Below are 17,342 nucleotides of genomic sequence, written 5' to 3'. Positions count from 1 at the left end.
GTTGGGGTCACCAGAGGGGCAGCCTATGGCAGGAGTGCAGAGTGAGGTCAACAGAAGGGCAGCCTATGGCAGGAGTGCAGAGTAAGTTGCACATACACATACCTCTCTAGTTATAACAAGACGTATTAACTCCTTCATCACCACACCCCCTTACATTAATGGAGGAATACTGAATCCAACATGGACCTGTCCCAAGCAAGGGACAGCTAGGGAAATATTAGGCTTTGACATAGCCAGAGCCACTGGATGAGGTTATAATTTCCTGACTCTTATTCATCTTTCCCTCCCAGCAATAAATAGAAAACAGACGGTACCTGCTGAAAAAGGCATGAAGGCCTCCTTCTTCACAAACTTTCCTTCAGCATCAAGAAAATGCTCAGGATAGAAAGCACCTGGCTTCTCCCACTGAGATTTGTCTTGCAACACAGAGGTCAGCAGGGGGATGATGTAAGTTCCCTGGAAATCAAATTTGTGGAGTTATCCCATAGAGGAATATGGTCATTTGATCACTCCTATAGTAATAGGAGTTAAAAAGTACAGCAATAAATCCTGTCAGTACTGCCATAGGACATCTGATCCAGTCTGATTTAACAAGAACTAACTGAGCCAGGACTCCAGAGGGTTTACAGCTAAGAAAAGAGAAGCAAAGCAGTGCTGCTGGCAGCTCACCTTTGGGATAAAGTAGCCCTTTAAAGTTACATCCATTGTAGTCTCATGAGGCAAGTCCATTGGCAGGATGTTAGCAAACCTCTGAATTTCATGAACAACTGCATCTGCGTAGGGCATCTTACTTCGATGTTCTATACGTGGAGGGTTTGATCCTAGGACTCTCTCGATCTCCTCCTGGACTTTTTCTGCAAACATTTGTAAATATTAAAGGAGGAGACCAGAATTCACTGATCCCAAAGAAATGCTGTATGTTTCTGCTATGGAATACATGAAATCACATTGCAACCATACAGACAACTCTCAGAAATTTCTCTGCTTCCAAAAATAATGGGGTACTGACCTTATTGTATCTGCTCAGGACTATCACAATTGAATGGAGAGCTTCTGAAGACACATAGATAACCCACTCACTTCATTAAATTGCCAAATAATAATATACAGCCATTTAACACAAGCTGAAGAGAGGGACTCTGATGTCCTCTTGGTATGCTATATTATAAAGTTCTGTCAAAATCAGAACGGTTCACAAATTCCTTTTGAGTTTGCTAAAATATTACTTTAGAAGAAAACTAGAAACCAATTCTAATGAACATCAAATGTCAGCCTTTTCAGGAAAAAAAATTGTATTTTTTATGTTGAAATGACTGTCCTTTGTGTTCTTATATAGCAAAAAGGCTAAATTGTAAGGAATTTTTCAATTAAATTGAAATGAGTAGCTCACATTGTTTTGGAAAAAATCTATTTCATTAATCATTTTGGAGCAAAAATATCCCATTTTGATTAATAATTATTTGACTTTTTCACATTTATTTTATATATGGTAATGTAATACAGAATTAAAGTCAAAATTAAAACTGAAATTGCTTTTAGAGAGATTAAATGTTTTGATCATCATCTTTCTATATATATATATAGAGAGAGAGAGAGAGAGAGAGAGAGAGAAAGGATGATAAAGCATTTCATTTCTCTCTAAAAGCAATTTCTGTTTTAATTTTGATTTTAATTCCACATTTCATTTATATACTATAATGCTATAGTATATTATTAAATAGTATATATAACTTATATATATTATTAGTTATATATAACATCTATATTATTAGTTATATAAAATATATATAAATATATCATTAATATGTTATTCTATATTATTAATATATATAGTAATGGTAATATTAATGTATAGTAATATGCTATAGCGTTATACAGTAACATATAGTAATTACTATTTTGGGGAGAATTTTTAACAGTTGATTTTTGTTCTGACTGGGTAAAGACTCATATTGAATTCTTGCGATTCATTATGAAATGGATCTTCTGTCACATCAATCTACTTCAAACCTCCTCAATTAATAAATGGTAACTAGTCAAACCTCTGCACCCTCCTACCATGAACAAGAAGGTGTGGTCAAAATCAGGTCAAATTTAGAGCTTAGGAGTTCCTGATTTTGCATCCCATGATCAGCACACTGGATCACATGACCGTACTTATTTAGAAAAAAGACTCTTGGAGTCATGTGACCTGTGACTGAGGGATTATTTTTCCAACATGTTTGTCTTCATTTGTGGGGCAGGTTCCTGTGTTGGCCTCCTCTCGGTTTCACCCATGTCAGCCTGTTCCTGTTTGAGGGTTATATACTGATTCTCTGAAGCAGCCTTTAAGCAGGAAGTTCCCTGAGTGAAATCACAAGAGAGGTATCATATGAAATTTGGAAACAGTGTTTGAAAAATGGAAACAAATATTTCTTTATTTGTAAGAGCTAAAGAGAAATGTGACAGCAGAGGAAATTGAAAAATGGCTGAAAATATAAGGCAGCAATGGCAACAGCAACAGTTTAGCCAGTTCAAAAAGGGATTGGACAAATTCTTGGAGAAAAGGGGAATCAGTAGCTACTGAGCATGATAGTTAGGGATACAGTGTTAGAACTTCCTAGATTAAATGCTGGAGGCTGCACATGAGAGAAATAGAGAAAGAAACTAGGGGTGTGCAAAGTGGGCCCTTATTGATTCATATTCAGCCCAGATCAGGGACAGTGATTTGATTCGTTGATTCAGATCACTGTCTCTGATTCGATTTGACCAAATCTGAATCTGAAGATTCGATGCTGATTCTGGGAATCAGCGATTCGGACATAGACACATTTTTTCTACATACCTGGAGGTACCAGCATGGCTGGTGAACACTGCAATGCTGGGGCAGATGGAGCTTCCCACAGGAGTGCGGGGGGTGGCGGGGGTATCCACATGCTTGGTGATCAGCCACAGAGTACTTCCAGTCCACTTCCAAGTCTGCAGGGGAGCACGCTGGGGGAACCCCCACACCCCTCTGGCTCGGCAGTTGGCTGTGGGAGGACATAGGTACCCCAGACCTAGAAGCCACCAGTCACTGAGCCAGGCAGTGCCAGGGAGCCCCCCAGCACATTGCCTGGTGGACCCGGAAGTGGACCAGAAGTGCTTCTGGTTCACTTCTGGGTTTGCTGCCAAGTGCACTGGGGAGCCCCCCACACTTCTGTGGGACACTCCATGTGTCCCAGCATCACGGTGTTCATGAACCATCTGCTACCTAGAGGTATGTAGGAAAAACATTTAAAGCTATGTGTATGTCCAAAACTCCAAATCCTTCTGAATCTCTCCATATTGATTTGGAGGGTTCTGATTTGATTCAGAGAAATTAAAGGGCCTTCTGATTCGATTTGGATTTAGACGTTCAGCCACCGAATCAGGACAAATCTCCGTTGTATTGAATTAGGGACCAAAGCTTCACACAGCCCTAAAAGAAACTGCGGTCATACACAGTTCACTCTCCCTTTTAGTATCCACTCTCTGCCACTGTAATACAGGATACTGGGTAAGATGGACCTATCATCTCACCCAATAAATTGCAGTTCTTTTGTTATCTTATATGTTCTTATAACAACAGCAATACTTGTTCTGTTATAGAGCCAAAGTCTGGATCATCCAGTGCATCATTAACCCTTTCCTTCAGCAAGTAAGGGGTAACAGCCCTGAACCCAGGAGAGCTGTGCTGATGTCAGTAGACTGAATTCTATAAAGTTGCAAGAGGAAAGCACTTCCATTAACCAGAACCCAACAGCTCCATATTTACATAGGTGTAACTGGGCATGTCTACATGTGTATTAATGTGCCATGGTTCCTGTTGATTAAGTTTAGTACCTGTAATAACAGATATTAACTAAATGTGCAGAACCACAGCTTTTGCCGTGATGCGCTAATGCGCAGTAGAATTAATCTACTGTGCATTTAGTGTCTCATGTAGACACACCCACTGAGATCCAAATCTGGCTGCAGGGAAATAAAAACCCTAACTCATTCACAAGATGAGCCACAGAGGACATGGAGTTGTTAATGGCTCTCTACTGAGGGGCCTCGTTATCTTACCTCAAGCTACTAGCACCTTGGTTTTGGGGTTTTCCAGTTCAATATGCAGTGTGCTGAGCACCACTGTTGTTCTCCTAAAAGCACTTACGCTGAATTTCAGGGTACTTCATCATTAGCAGAAAGCCCCAGCTCAGCGTGGTGGAAGTGGTCTCCAAGCCAGCAGTAAACAAGTTGGTTATGAGGGCTTTCAGATTGCCATCTTGGAAATAACTATTTGTGTCATTTTCTTCCTGGAGGGAAAAAATAAGACTCAAACGTCTCCATTAGAAACAGAGCCCATGAGGGAGAGAGAGAGAATGGGAGTACAGTTGTACTGAGTCCCCAACCCTGGGGGGCACCCACAAATTATGAGAATTTTCCATCTTAATAGAAATTAAAATAATAGTGTAATAATAATTGCAATTTACCTGTGTGTAAATAAATCAGAAGCATGAACTCTAGAAATTTATTTCTAGAGCTCATTATTATTTTGGAAATATGTTATTATCATATTAGCATTAATAATATATTATATATTATTAATAATAATAATATTGGCATTATGCATTATTAATAATATATACTAATAATGTATGAATATTTTATTATTATATTATTATTATTTTGGAAATATACGCTTCATTGCTGAACAAGAAGGAAAGATTTGTTGAGCCTCCCTGCCTTCCTGACACCACCAGGGATGAGAACAGCCTTATCTGCACATCAAAGACCAACTCACACAAAAGACTGTCTCAGACCCAAGGGAATACACTTCCAGCCTCAAAGTTCCCCTGTGCAAAATTAAGTTTATTTTCTAAGTAAGAGGATTATTACTATCTTGGATTTGTCCAGCCTAAAGAAATGTGTGTGCGCCCAAAACCTTGCAGAAAAAGATAATTTTTTTTTGCAATTTCTTAGTCGATCTAGTATAAGGTATCATCTCTGAACCAAGAGCTCTAGAGTTTTGCATTCCAAGAAATTTATTTCAACACTTATGAACTGAGCTTAGAATTCAAATACAGAATTTCTCCATTTCCTGTTTCCAAAAGGGGAGGTGGGATGCTCCCCCACCAGCAGGAAGTAGTGACACCCAAAATCTCTCTCACCAGCCATGACTGGGAAGCTGTAACTTAACAAGCTTGCATCTCAAGTAAAATTAAGGAAGTTATTCTCCCGCTCTACTCAGCATTGGTGAGGCTGCAGCTGAAGTACTGCATCCAGTTCTGGGCACTGCACTTCAAGAAGGATGTGGAGATGCTTGAGAGAGTCTAGAAAAGAGCATATGATTAAAGGCCTGAAGAGCAAGCCATGCAAAGAAAGGCTGACACACATGGGACTGTTCAGCCTGGAAAAGAAAAGACTTTGGGGGAATTTGGTAGCAGTTTACAAATATATCAGGGGAGAACATCAGGGGCTAGGCAAACAACTATTCACCAAAGCACCCCAGGGGAAAACCAGGAGCAATGGTTATAAACTCCCAGAAGAAGGTTTCAGACTGGATATAAGGAAAAACTTCACAGTTCGAGTGACCAGATTCTGGAATAGCCTCCCAGCGGGGGTGGTGCAGGCACCTACCCTGGAGATCTTCAAAAGGAAACTGAACACACGCCTTGCTGGGGTTATTTGACCCCGGCAGTCTTCCCTGCCCAGAGCAGGTGGGCTGGACCTGATAATCTCCCGAAGTTCCTTCCAGCCCTAAACTTCTATGAATCTTTGTGAATGTGTAATAATCATCACCCAGTGTCGGCAAATCCCATTGCCACCAGAACGTGGCAACAATGAATTTGGCAATACCTACCCCACAGCTTCTTTGGAGCCAAACCCTCAAGCCAGCAGTTACCCCTGACTTCTGTCCCCTCCCTATTTGCCACACTGACCACCTTCTCCTACCTGACTTCCCTTTCCCCAAGCACCATTCTGATTTCTGCCCTCCCTTGAGCGTTGCTTTGATTCCCTTACTGTCCCTGAGTGCTCCCTTGACTCCCACTGCTAGCACCTCCACCCCCCTTTAACTTGGCATGCAGGGATCATGTGCCAGCCACATCAGCTTCCTGTACTCCTAGTGGCACTTGTGGAACAGGTTGGTCACCCCTGGTCTATATAATAAAAAGTGTGAAAAAATACTTTAATCCAAGAAGGCTTTGATCAGATGCCCTGAGAAATGCACAAATTTTTTCTGCGCCCAGGTTTAGTCTACAAAGGTCTGAGCTCTTGACCCCATCCAGTCATGCATATATGTAAGGGCTTAGATTGAAGCACTAGATTACTGGGCATTTTTACACATGCTCCAATGCGTTCCAATTAAAACACATCAGAGCAGACTCAATTAATCGAGTTCTAATCAGAATGTTCCAGGGTGCTGCAGCATCTCGTGTATTCAGGGTCCCCGCCTTTCAAAATGGTGGTGGGGGCACTTTAACTAGAGCTCATCAAACAAGCTTTAGTTAAAGTGCTGCCACCACCATTTTGAAATGTGAGATGCTGAATGCACAGGACACTGTGGGTGTTTTAATTAGATCAGCTCTCAGCTCAAAGTCCAATGGGTAACAAGGCCCTGAGTCCTGCAAGAGGCTGAACTCTTAAACCTTGATACAATAAAAAACATATAAGACATGGAAAGTCCCATTGACACTGAGCTGTTTTTTAATGGTTCTTGCCATCAGTGTCATCCAATTGACACTTATACACATGCCCAGTAGAGGGGCGGCGCTTTAAATAGAGCAGCTCTCAAGACCTGCTCCATGTCAATGAGCAGCTAAAAAATAGCTCAGTGTCAATGGGACTTCCCATGTCTTACATGTTGGAGCAGCCCTTTAAATGTGCTCCCGAGTAAACTTACTGTGCAATATTTTTAGTGTGCAGTAAACCTACTTCAAATTCATTGCACATGTAGACATTCCCTCCTTGGTTAAAAAAGGGCTAACAGCAGCAAGCTACTTGTGAAGTTTGGCTACTTTGATAGGTACATGCTTTGCCTAAACTTTTATGATCAGGTCTGAAAAGAAAACACGCAAGTCAGAAGAAACTGCAACGACATTACCTCCTGCTGTCTTATGAGGAAAGCATCAATAAGACTGCGCTGGTCATTTCTGTCCAGTTTTCTGAGATGTTCTATAAACGTAACCTGTGAAAACGCATGTAGTTCATCGCTGTTTCGAAGAACAACCTTGTGGCCCTTCAGGAGAAATCCAAGGGCTGGGAATAGATTATAAATCTAAAAATAAAGGAAGTTAGAGAAAACAAAAATAAGTGCTGAGAATACTTCATGAGCAGGAAACTTTTACAGGCCAAAGCACTCCACCAAAGGAAGTGAATGTTTTTATGCCTCATTTGCTGACCAGCTAACTGAGGCACGGTAAGCTCACATGTTGACAGCTTGGGGTGTAATCATCAGCCAAGCCCTCACTCCTCATTATCTAAGCCTTCCTAGAGTGGCCCTAGATGCTTGCTAATCCACACACAAGAACAGGGAGCCTGAGAGTGATCAGAAACATATATTCAGAGTGGTGCTGAAACAGCTATATCCCCCCAGTTCCAGGATTTGAGGTCTGCTGAGTAAGAGCAAGTCGTTTGGACATGCATCTCAATGCCCCACCCTGGCTTGGCACAGAAGCTGTGTGGACAGGGCCACTCCCTCCATGTGCTGACTTGAGCTAGCCAAATCTTAAAGTGTCAAGTTTAAATCAAAATCCTTTATCTCAATTCACTTTCCAGCATGCTTTATGAGGAGCAGCTGCAGGAATTCTCCTTGAAGCTCAGTGAGACCAATATGCCTTAGAACTGTGAATGCTGTTGAAAAGGTACAGCAACTGGGAGAGAGCCATATGGCTATGATTAATTGACCAAATAACATCAACTGACTAGTCAACTGGCCACATATTATTTAACTGCAGTCAAAACTGTCAAAAATTCCATGAAATCAAGAATGGCCTTGTGTAAGTAATGATCTACCATTTTTTATTGCATTATAGTGTTACCTGTTAGCAAGCACAGGCATGAGAGCTCTGTGCTCCTCAGTCCTGCAGGAATCAGGACACACACTTCACTTAGAAGCAGACACCCACCCACTTGGCTCCCCTCTCCTGAATGCATCCAGCCTTCTTCCGCTCCCCCCCCCCCACATTAAGCCACAAGAGGTTGAATAAGTTACTCTCTGCTAAGGGAAGAACCAGACCCAGCAGCATAGAAAAGCTTCTCCCCTGACCATCTGCTGTGACTGCAAGCATCTCCAAATACAAACAGCAAAATGAAAAAAAGAATTGTTCAGTTTAGAATATCATTCACATTTATACCCACCTAACACCAGCAAGGCTAAGGACAGAAGTTACACATAAACTGGTTTAAGTCATCAGAAACTGATTTAAACCTGTAACAGAACAGAAGTTCTGTGCACATAAACCAGTTCCAAAATGGTGGACAATTGTTTAAGAGAAACCTGGTTGAATGTAGCATCAAACTTAACAGATCTGGGTCAAACCAGTTTGTGAAACTTCTGTCCCAGACCCCTTTCTGGTCCAAGTTAAATCACAGTCCCCCTGCATCCCAGCATGCTTTCCAGCCCTGGGCTGTGCTATGCTGTCTGCTCCAGCAAAGAAGGGTTGGCGGGAGAGGGAGGCAAGGACTGCCCCCCTTTCCCCACAGGCAAACCCCAGCTTGGGTCTGGAGCCAGGAAGAGGGCTTAAACTCCCCTTCTCCCAGCTAAACCCTCCTTCCCCTGAGTATAGAGCTGGCTTGCCTGCTAAACTTACTGAAGCTTAGTGCTGGCTGCAACTGTAGACTACAAATCCCACAGGCACCTGGAATCAGGAAGAGGAAGTGATGAGCAACCCTGCAGAGTCCTGCTGCTGTAAGTCTGGACAGCAAATCCCAGATACCTTGGGGGCAGCAGGAAAAGGAAACAAATGCACAGCCCATGCTGGCTATGTGCCAGAGAGCTGTGCTCTTTGTTGCCAAGTCTCACAAGAAAAAAAAGCAGCACTGCCTTTAAAAACAAGCCCAATTCCACTTATTATAAGTGAACTTGGCAACACTGGCTGTGCTCTAGCCCCCCCGCCAGCTTCTGACTTGAGCTACTGCAGGCACGTGACTGCATACCCTGATTCAAAAGTAAATGTCTGTCCAGTTGTTTCTCAATTTAATCTCTGCAGTTTAAACTAACCTGCAAAGACTGAATCGATTCAGCTGTGGGCTCTTTGACTGTCTGTACTTAGCCTAATAGTTATAAAAAAGCATTACAACTTTTTGAGTTTAATGTCATCAGTAATAACAGCTAACTAACCTGGGGGTTTTTTGCAATAAGCATAAGTATCTAACTACTGCAGATTAAAGTCTTTCTATTAGCAGGGGAGTAGGAAGATGTTTTGTATACAAGATGGGGATTGGGAAGCTCCATTGCAGTGCACTAGAGGGTTTGCACTCTGAGGTTAAATTGTCAGAGAAGTGAGAGTGAGGGGGGATGGGGTGCAGTTTAAAGTTTAAGGCCTTAACTGGGGAGTCTCATGTTGTTTCTTATCCTTTGAGCTACTTTCAGGTATTGTGCACTGTCCTGAGCCTTTCTGGAGAGACCTGAACATTATCATCATTAGTATTCATGATAATAATACTGATGATAATGATAGATAGTGTATGTTATACTAAATATATATATACACACACACACACACTGTTGTTGGTGTTCATGTGCTTGTCATTACTGCCACTCTGGCTATGACTACGTGATTTGATGCAGGGGCCGTGGAACAATTCGGGAGATACAGTCTGCTACACGACAGGAACTGCAGCACTCAGTTTTGGAAAGCAAGAAGTTCTGAGCTGGACCCGTGTATTATCCTCCAGTTTGTTGGACTGTTTCTGATTAATAGGAAAGATTAACGTTCTGCAGCGGCCATACAACAGGATGCATTCATTTGAACAGTGATTTTAAAATATTCAAATTTACCATAACTGACGGACTTCCACAAACCCGCACATTTTCATTGATCAAATGTAGGAGTTTAACGAATTGGGGATCTTCATAGCCAAATCTCTCTCCAAGTACTAGGGATACGATGATATTACCCACTGCTCCATTCATTATCATAATGGGGTCAAAGGGCTTTCCTAAAAATGTTCAAATCAAAGAAGAGATTATGGAAATGGGATGGTTAATAGGTGGTTATTATTATTCTTCCTCGTATGACTGTAGCACATAATGCTCCCAGGTAAGATCAGGACACTATTGTGCTTGGCACTGTGCACACTCATAATAAGAGATACCCCGGCTCCACAGAGCTTGCAATCAAAACAGATGAGACATATATACAAGGAAAACAGGGATCAAGAGAGATTAACAGTGACATTCTACTCTTTCCAGGTCATCTAAGTGCCTATGTTTTTCTACAGAGCGTTTTTGGCACTTATATTCCCAGAGGAATTCTACGCTCAGCTTTGCAGTCAGGCAAACTAAGCAAGTGTGGTTGTTGCCGTAGCCTAGCACATACATACATGTCTTGTGGACATAAGGGATTTTAGACGCCCAACATTGGAATTGGTCAAAATCCATGACTGCCAGGCTTAAGCTGAGGACAGAAGAAGCATGTGTGTGTATCTTTTGCTCTTATAGTTCACTGGCCTTGGAAGCTGGAACCCCAAGCATCTCCAGGAGTTGAAGCATACCTTCTCCAAAGCTCTGCTATCAAGGGGTTACACTGTTTTACAGTTTATTAACCAGTCAGGGGTACATAACCATTGGCCTTTGATCAGTGGTATGTGACCATTGCAACCAGTGTGACAGTATGAACAGAAGGAATTCCAAACCAATTGCTTTTTTTAGACAGCACAAGAGAGAAAATAAGAAAAAAAAATAAGAAGAACCCTGCATGCCATACCCTGCCCCAATTCCTTATCAGCCTTGAACAGTCTTTGGGGGCATTTTTACACCTGCTCCTGATTCATCCCAGGGCACTTTTAATTAGCAAGCCATGCTAATTAAAAGCACCCACGCATCACATGTATCAGCAGCGTAGCACGCCTCCGCACTGAGAAAATGGCTGCATTGCACTTTGAACTAAAGCACATCAAATGTGTGTTAGTTCAAAGTGTGCCTTCACCATTTTCTCAACACTGAGGTGTGCCGCACCATGGATACACATAATGCATGAGGCTGCCAGAGTCTATCAATTTACGTGCTCCAGCAGACTCAATTAATTGAGTCTGGTCAAACGTGCTGGACATCACAGCAGCCTTGCTGCATGTGTGTAGGTGCCCTGGGATTTCAACAGTGTCCTTTTAAGGTCCTGGACGTCATGTCTCCACCTCTGTCTTCTCTTTGAATTCTGAGCTACAAGACAGTTGCTCAGACTACGACTGGACCTTTTATCACTTCCAGTCCACTCTGCTATGTGACTTTCCAGGTCAGTCTCAGTCTGGCCCCAGGTAAGACAAGGCCTCTCAACAGATGGTCAGTTTATTTGTTACCTCCAGCTGGAGGCTAGACTTGAAAAAAGTGTTTTTCCCTCTGTTACATTCATCCTGTTATTTTGCTAGGGAAACACTTGGTTCTTTCTGAATGATCCTTAATGTCTGTCCCATTCAGAGCAGGTCATTTAGGCATCAGTATCCCTATACTTAAACTATGAAGAATGGGGAAAGTGCTCAGCAAAAGCCAGCCATAAAGGCATACACATACGGAGATCATACAATCAAACAGAACCCAGAAACTGGACATTGAGGGGTGCTCCAAGCCATCACATCTGCAGAGCCATCTCTGATCAGATAGCAACTGCTTACTGCAATGCACAGAAATAGTAAGAACTAATACTGCATTATGCTAAGGAAACCTGTAAATCTAAAATATATTCCCCATTTGAAGAGATCTTGCAGCCAGGGGACTTTGGAGGTTTGTGATAAAATACAGAGCAAAAAGTGTTTATTATATTGTCTTCTGCTCCTAAATTTCCTTCCCACTTCAATTCCTGATGGCCCTGAACTGATCAAGGTTTATCACTAATGAAAGAGCTGCACCCAAAAGGGACATATCTTTTCTACTAGTGTCACACTCTGGCCCAGGGTTTTGAGTTTATTGATCATGGTTAGAAGAGTACAGGGTCTTATGTTTAAGTCCCTAAAACTGGGGAGGAGCAGGGGCAGTGTTTTGGGGCTTTCAAGGTTCCATGGTTGGCTGCCCCCAAGAGAAAAATGTGGCATCCATGTGCTGTAAAACTCTCTTTTTCATAAAATAGCTTTCATTTCTTCTAACAGTTGCAAAAAAATCTCAGCGAGATTAGTGGCATTTACTAAAAGGGGGAAGTTGGATGAAACAAAAGCAGCTCTTAACCAGCACAAGCCAAAATTTTACAGGTTTTCTGAAGCTAAGCTCCAACCCACCTTTCTGAGATTCAAACTTTTCTATCAGATATCCACACTCTTCAACAATGTAATCCTCAGTGGCTCTCTTGCCCATTCCTAAGTCCCGTAAGGTTGAGAGGGCAAATCTTCGCATCACCTTCCAGTTTTGGCCATGTGAAAAAATAATACCTGAAGTGAAGAGAAGATTTCAAGTCAGAAGAGTAATCCAAAGCAATGCTTTCTTAGAAATACAAAAGACATCACTCTTCCATCCACAGTATTTGTTTAGTTTAGGGCTAGATGGTAAAGCAACACCCCCAATCCACAAAACACTTAAAGGTTTGCAAGTCTGTTTTTGTTTCAATGAAGGAAACAAACCCTCAGGAAGAGCACGTTGTAGAGCAGGGGTGGGCAAAATACAGCCTGCGGGACAGATTTAGCTCACAAGGCCATCTCGCCCACAGGGCCTCTCCCAAAGCCAAAAAACAATTAGCACTGGCCCTGGCCTTCGGCTGCCCCTCTGAAAGCTGGCACCTCTGTACAGGAGGCGCCTGTGCCAGTGCCCCTGCAGCAGCATCTCCAACTGCTTCCTGAGCAATAAATCCACACCCCAGCCTGGCTTGACCCACCCCCAGCCCCAAGGGAGGGGTGCTAGAGACAAGAAGCATCTGCCTGGAGACCCTGTTGCTGTTTCTCAGCCCCACTAGGTAACGGCCCCACTAGACCAGGGATTCCTAGTGGGAGAAGCGGGACTGGGAGTGCAGGGAGTCATTCAGTATTGGGTCTGGCAGGGCTGGCCCCACACATAGGTGCTGCTATGTGTGGGTTAGGGACTCCTGTGGGAACGCATGAGCCACATGCTATGGGGCCAAGTGGGGCTGCATGCTGCTGCCACATGGGACTGGGGACTCCATTGGGAGCATGGGAGCTGTGCTCTATGGGGCTTGTCAGGGCTGGCCCCACATGCTGCCACCACATGGGGCCAGGGACTTGAGCTGGGAGCTACACGCTATGGGGCCTATGAGGCTGGGCCCAGCTGGCCCCACACGCTGCTGCCATATGTGGCTCTGGGACCCCCACTCATCCCCACCACCTCAGATACACCCCCATACACCCCAGCCCTCACACACACTCACACCGTCACACACATTCCCATGCACCGCACCCCCACCACACTCATACACGTACTCCCACACCCTCCCACACCCCCCACCATACCCACACCCCACACACACCTTCCACATCCCACCACACACACATCCCTACTCCCCAACCCCACACATCCCACCCACACCCCCCAACCCCGCACACACCTTGATTTTGAGCTATTGTGCAATCTCCTCTATATACTCTATACAAACACACATACTTCAGGACAAACATATTTTTTAAATAAAATTTAAATATATTATAGTAGATATTTGACTTTTAGTATACAATTCTTTTTTTTCTTTCATTTCCAAGATGGCAACCACCCCTCCCAAAAGGATTACTTCTGGGGCAAAGGGAGGGACCTCCGGTAACAAAGGTCAGGGGTTAGGGAGTGAGTTTTCTGGTCTCAAGATGGTGACCAAGGGGTGAGGCACCTGTCAAGGGGCAGGGCTACCCTTGCAGGACTGGACAGTTCACCAAAACTGGTTAAGCAGCCCTCCAGCTGAAATGATTGTGCACCCTTGTTTTAGAGAAACAAGCAAAGCATAGCCCAAGAGCAATCCAATTGCACCTTTGTGCTGGGACATGGAGCACACTGATTCCAGCCATTATTCAGAAGATAGGTAAAGATGGGCCATCCACACTCCCTAAGAGGTCTCCAACCACCTGAGTAGACTTGGCCTGCTTCCTCGACTAAATTTGGTCTATGAAGAAGAAAACTAAGTCACCTTTTCCTTTGGAAGAACCTTCAAATACTGGGATTTTAGGTCTCTCTGCAAATGCATCTGCCTGGTTCACCAGAGCTTCCTTCACTGTCTCGTAACCTGAGAGCACCACCATCTTCTTGATTCCCATATGAATGTTGACGACTGGGCCATAAGTTTTTGACAGCTTAATTGGGAAGAAAAGAAAAGCATTTAAAGCAGCGGGCCAGATCCATCCACTGGAGTCAGTGGAGCTGTATCAGAGATGGAGTAGGTCCACTTTGCTTGAAAAAGTTGAAATGCAGAAGGAAAACTATATTTTTTGGCATTTAACCCCCATCTCCCCCCAAAATCAGCCCCTCCCCCCCCCCGTCTGCCACAGCCACTTGTATTAAGCAGGGACGCTGATTTTCTGCCTGAGATAGAAGCACCCTACTTTGATTTCTGCTCCACAGTGCAGCAGCTGTGGTATTAAAATTCAGGAAGTTGAGAGGGTCACTTGACTTAAAAAGAAGAGATGATCATCAACAGCTGTGGAGTGAAGAACAGTGAGTCACTCCACAGCTATTAATGATCATCTCTTCTTTTTAATGATCTTGATGTTCCACTAATCAAGACAACTTTTCTTAGGGAAATTTTGCTTTCTGACAGATGCTCCTGGTCTCTCTCCTTCTATTTCACAGCCCTAAACACTCTTCATCTCTTTTCAGAATCATAAATCCATCCATAGACACCAGTCTTTACCAGAAGCCAGGGTTTCACCTTTAGTTAAGCAGGAGAGGGTGAGTCAGCTGAAGATTAAGCTTTGACCCTGCTTTGACCCTGTACCCAGGTGTGGTCTATGTGATAAAATACAATAATTCACACACCTACCAAAAGAACTGGCAATCCATTACCACTCTGCCTCCTTTGGACCAGTTTGTGGGAATGGAATTCATTTTTGTGAGCACCTTTAAATATTCTCACTTAAAGTTATTTCTATTTAGTTGGCTGGATAATTAGAGATCAAAGGACAATTTGCACTTTGAAATCACTGTGGGTGGAGCCAAGTGCCAATGCAAACTTGGATTCACACAAATGGAATTTAAATGAAGACCACCTGAAAATCAGACATGGATGTTAGATGCTAGCAAATATTAAAATGATGAGCTATCGCTTTCAGAATTGCTAGAAGCTCATGAAGGGGATCAGATGTTCAATCAGCTCTGGAGTAGTGTTGACAGTGATGGAAGTAAGGACTGTAAGAATAAAAAATAAAGAGAAAAAATGCATGCCATTTTTTGCTGGGGGGAAAGAACAAGGAAAACGTGGAAGTCACAAGAAGCGCCTGGAGCAAAAGGAGTTAGAAAGTCCAGTTCTCAAGTTGTGTGCAAGGCAACAGTGTGTCGTGACAAGAACCCCATGAGATGGATGCAATTGGTATGAACTGGTAGAGATGAAAGGTATGGAGGAATGCTTTGAATAAGTTCATTAAGGTGCATAGCACTAAAAGTGATTTGGTCACATAATGGGCAATGTTGCATCCTTAGCTTAGGATCAGTAATATAATTGAATTATAGGCATGATCAGCAATATGACTCATTATAGAAATGTAAGAATAAAGAGAATGATGATTCTTTGGAGAAAAGAAAAGGGAAAAGTTAAGACAGGAAAGATGAGGTAGGAGCAGCTATAGGAAAGTCAGTGTGTGGAGAAGCTAAGAGGGGCTCAACTGCCAGGAGTTGGCAATAGCACAGCTGGTGACCTAGTGTGTGCCAAGGAGTAACAATGAAGTAATGACTCAGGACCATGCACGTTTCCCAGACACAGGCAGAGATACCATGTGCTGGCAGAAATTGTAAGGACAACTCATAAAAGGACCACAGTGGGAAGCAGTGGCTGCAGGAAAAATGGTGCCACCACTAGCAAGGGCAGGAGAAGCCAAGGAAGGAGAGTCATTAGGAACTTGAAATAGAGTCACTGTCACGTTGGGTACCTAAACCTACAGATGGAGCCATATCCCAGGTATCCCCAAAAGCTGTACAAAATCCCCTTGACCTTAGCAGCTAAACAGTTTGGGAGAAGAGAGAAGACTTACCTCAAGGAGAGTCCGGTAGGGTCTCTTCAGGTCTATAATGTGCAGGTTTCCAATGATGGGTAAGGGCCTTGGTCCTGGAGGGATGTCCTTGCTGCTACTGCTGCTGCTCCAGAACCTCCCAATTTTCATGATAAACAGAAGAGTCATGACCAATGCCAGGCATATCCCAATGGGATCAGTCCAATCCATTTCTCTTTAACAAACAGATGGCTAGAGAGGTTAAAATCCAAAACTGAAAAGAGAGAGAGAGAGAGTGTGTGTGTAAATGGCCTTTGCTGGAAAACCGAATGCAGAAACTCACTAGCCACTACATAAACACTGTATGTAATAAATGATTCAAACTCTCCTGTGCCTGCAAAATCATTTAATCTACTCCCCCCTCACTGACCAATCCACATTCAGAAGGGAACAGGCACCACTGTGTAATACAGTGTTCCTGCTCTGCATTTCAAACAACCAGCATAATAAGTCAGCGGACAAGTCTGTAAATGTTTCACTTGGATGAATGGTCAGCCCCCTGCCTTGGCAGGAGGCTTGCCCAGTCAGCAGTTTGTATGAGAGGAGTCAAATACCAAAAATTCAGCAAACAATTGGTTATTTTTCCTAACTAGACCCTGAAGCTGGCATGCCAGACTCGTCCACAACAGGAGGAATGTGCTATGTGCTTTAGGAATACTCAGCATTGCAATAATTCTTCTCCCATGGAATTTCCAGGGGCTTTGTGGGATCAAAGTTTGGCCAACTACAACCAATTTGGAGAAAATCACTCTGCTTCTTTAAGGAAATTTGAATGCCTCCACCACTCCATGCTAAGGTATCACATAACCTTCACCTGGGCTTCTTATAACAGTTTTCAAGAAGACGACATGCACAAGGCACCAAATGAGTGTCTCTTTCCAACTTTTCTGTGGTGTAAAGTGCCTATTTCCCTTAGGCTTCTTTGAGAATGAGAGCCATACAAATTGCACACTCACTATATCCACTTGCTAATTTTTCAAATGTGGGATTAAGGCTTTTCAACCATGAATCTGCCTGCG

The 17,342-nt window shown here is 43.2% G+C and overlaps 1 protein-coding gene across 1 annotated transcript in view; it reads right to left on the bottom strand.

Moving 5' to 3' along the window:
* LOC102370287 (cytochrome P450 2K6-like) overlaps nucleotides 1–16,778 on the bottom strand; it is a 19,876-nt gene extending 3,098 nt beyond the window's left edge. Inside the window, exons 1-9 of the mRNA XM_014527368.2 lie at nucleotides 16,694–16,778; nucleotides 16,306–16,537; nucleotides 14,253–14,415; nucleotides 12,412–12,561; nucleotides 9,986–10,146; nucleotides 7,088–7,261; nucleotides 4,157–4,298; nucleotides 670–854; nucleotides 315–456 (exon numbers count right to left, since the gene is read on the bottom strand). Of these exons, the coding sequence (XP_014382854.1) occupies nucleotides 315–456; nucleotides 670–854; nucleotides 4,157–4,298; nucleotides 7,088–7,261; nucleotides 9,986–10,146; nucleotides 12,412–12,561; nucleotides 14,253–14,415; nucleotides 16,306–16,494 (1,306 nt within the window). The 5' untranslated portion in view covers nucleotides 16,495–16,537; nucleotides 16,694–16,778. The remainder of the gene's footprint in view (nucleotides 1–314; nucleotides 457–669; nucleotides 855–4,156; nucleotides 4,299–7,087; nucleotides 7,262–9,985; nucleotides 10,147–12,411; nucleotides 12,562–14,252; nucleotides 14,416–16,305; nucleotides 16,538–16,693) is intronic.
* Between the last annotated feature and the right edge of the window lie 564 nt (nucleotides 16,779–17,342).

This window comes from Alligator sinensis, unplaced genomic scaffold (genome assembly GCF_000455745.1).
Source record: "Alligator sinensis unplaced genomic scaffold, ASM45574v1 scaffold875_1, whole genome shotgun sequence".
In the NCBI taxonomy this organism is placed as follows: Eukaryota; Metazoa; Chordata; order Crocodylia; family Alligatoridae; genus Alligator; species Alligator sinensis.
The sequence above is the reverse complement of the archived record's forward strand: the minus strand, read 5'-3'. Positions and strand labels throughout refer to the sequence as shown.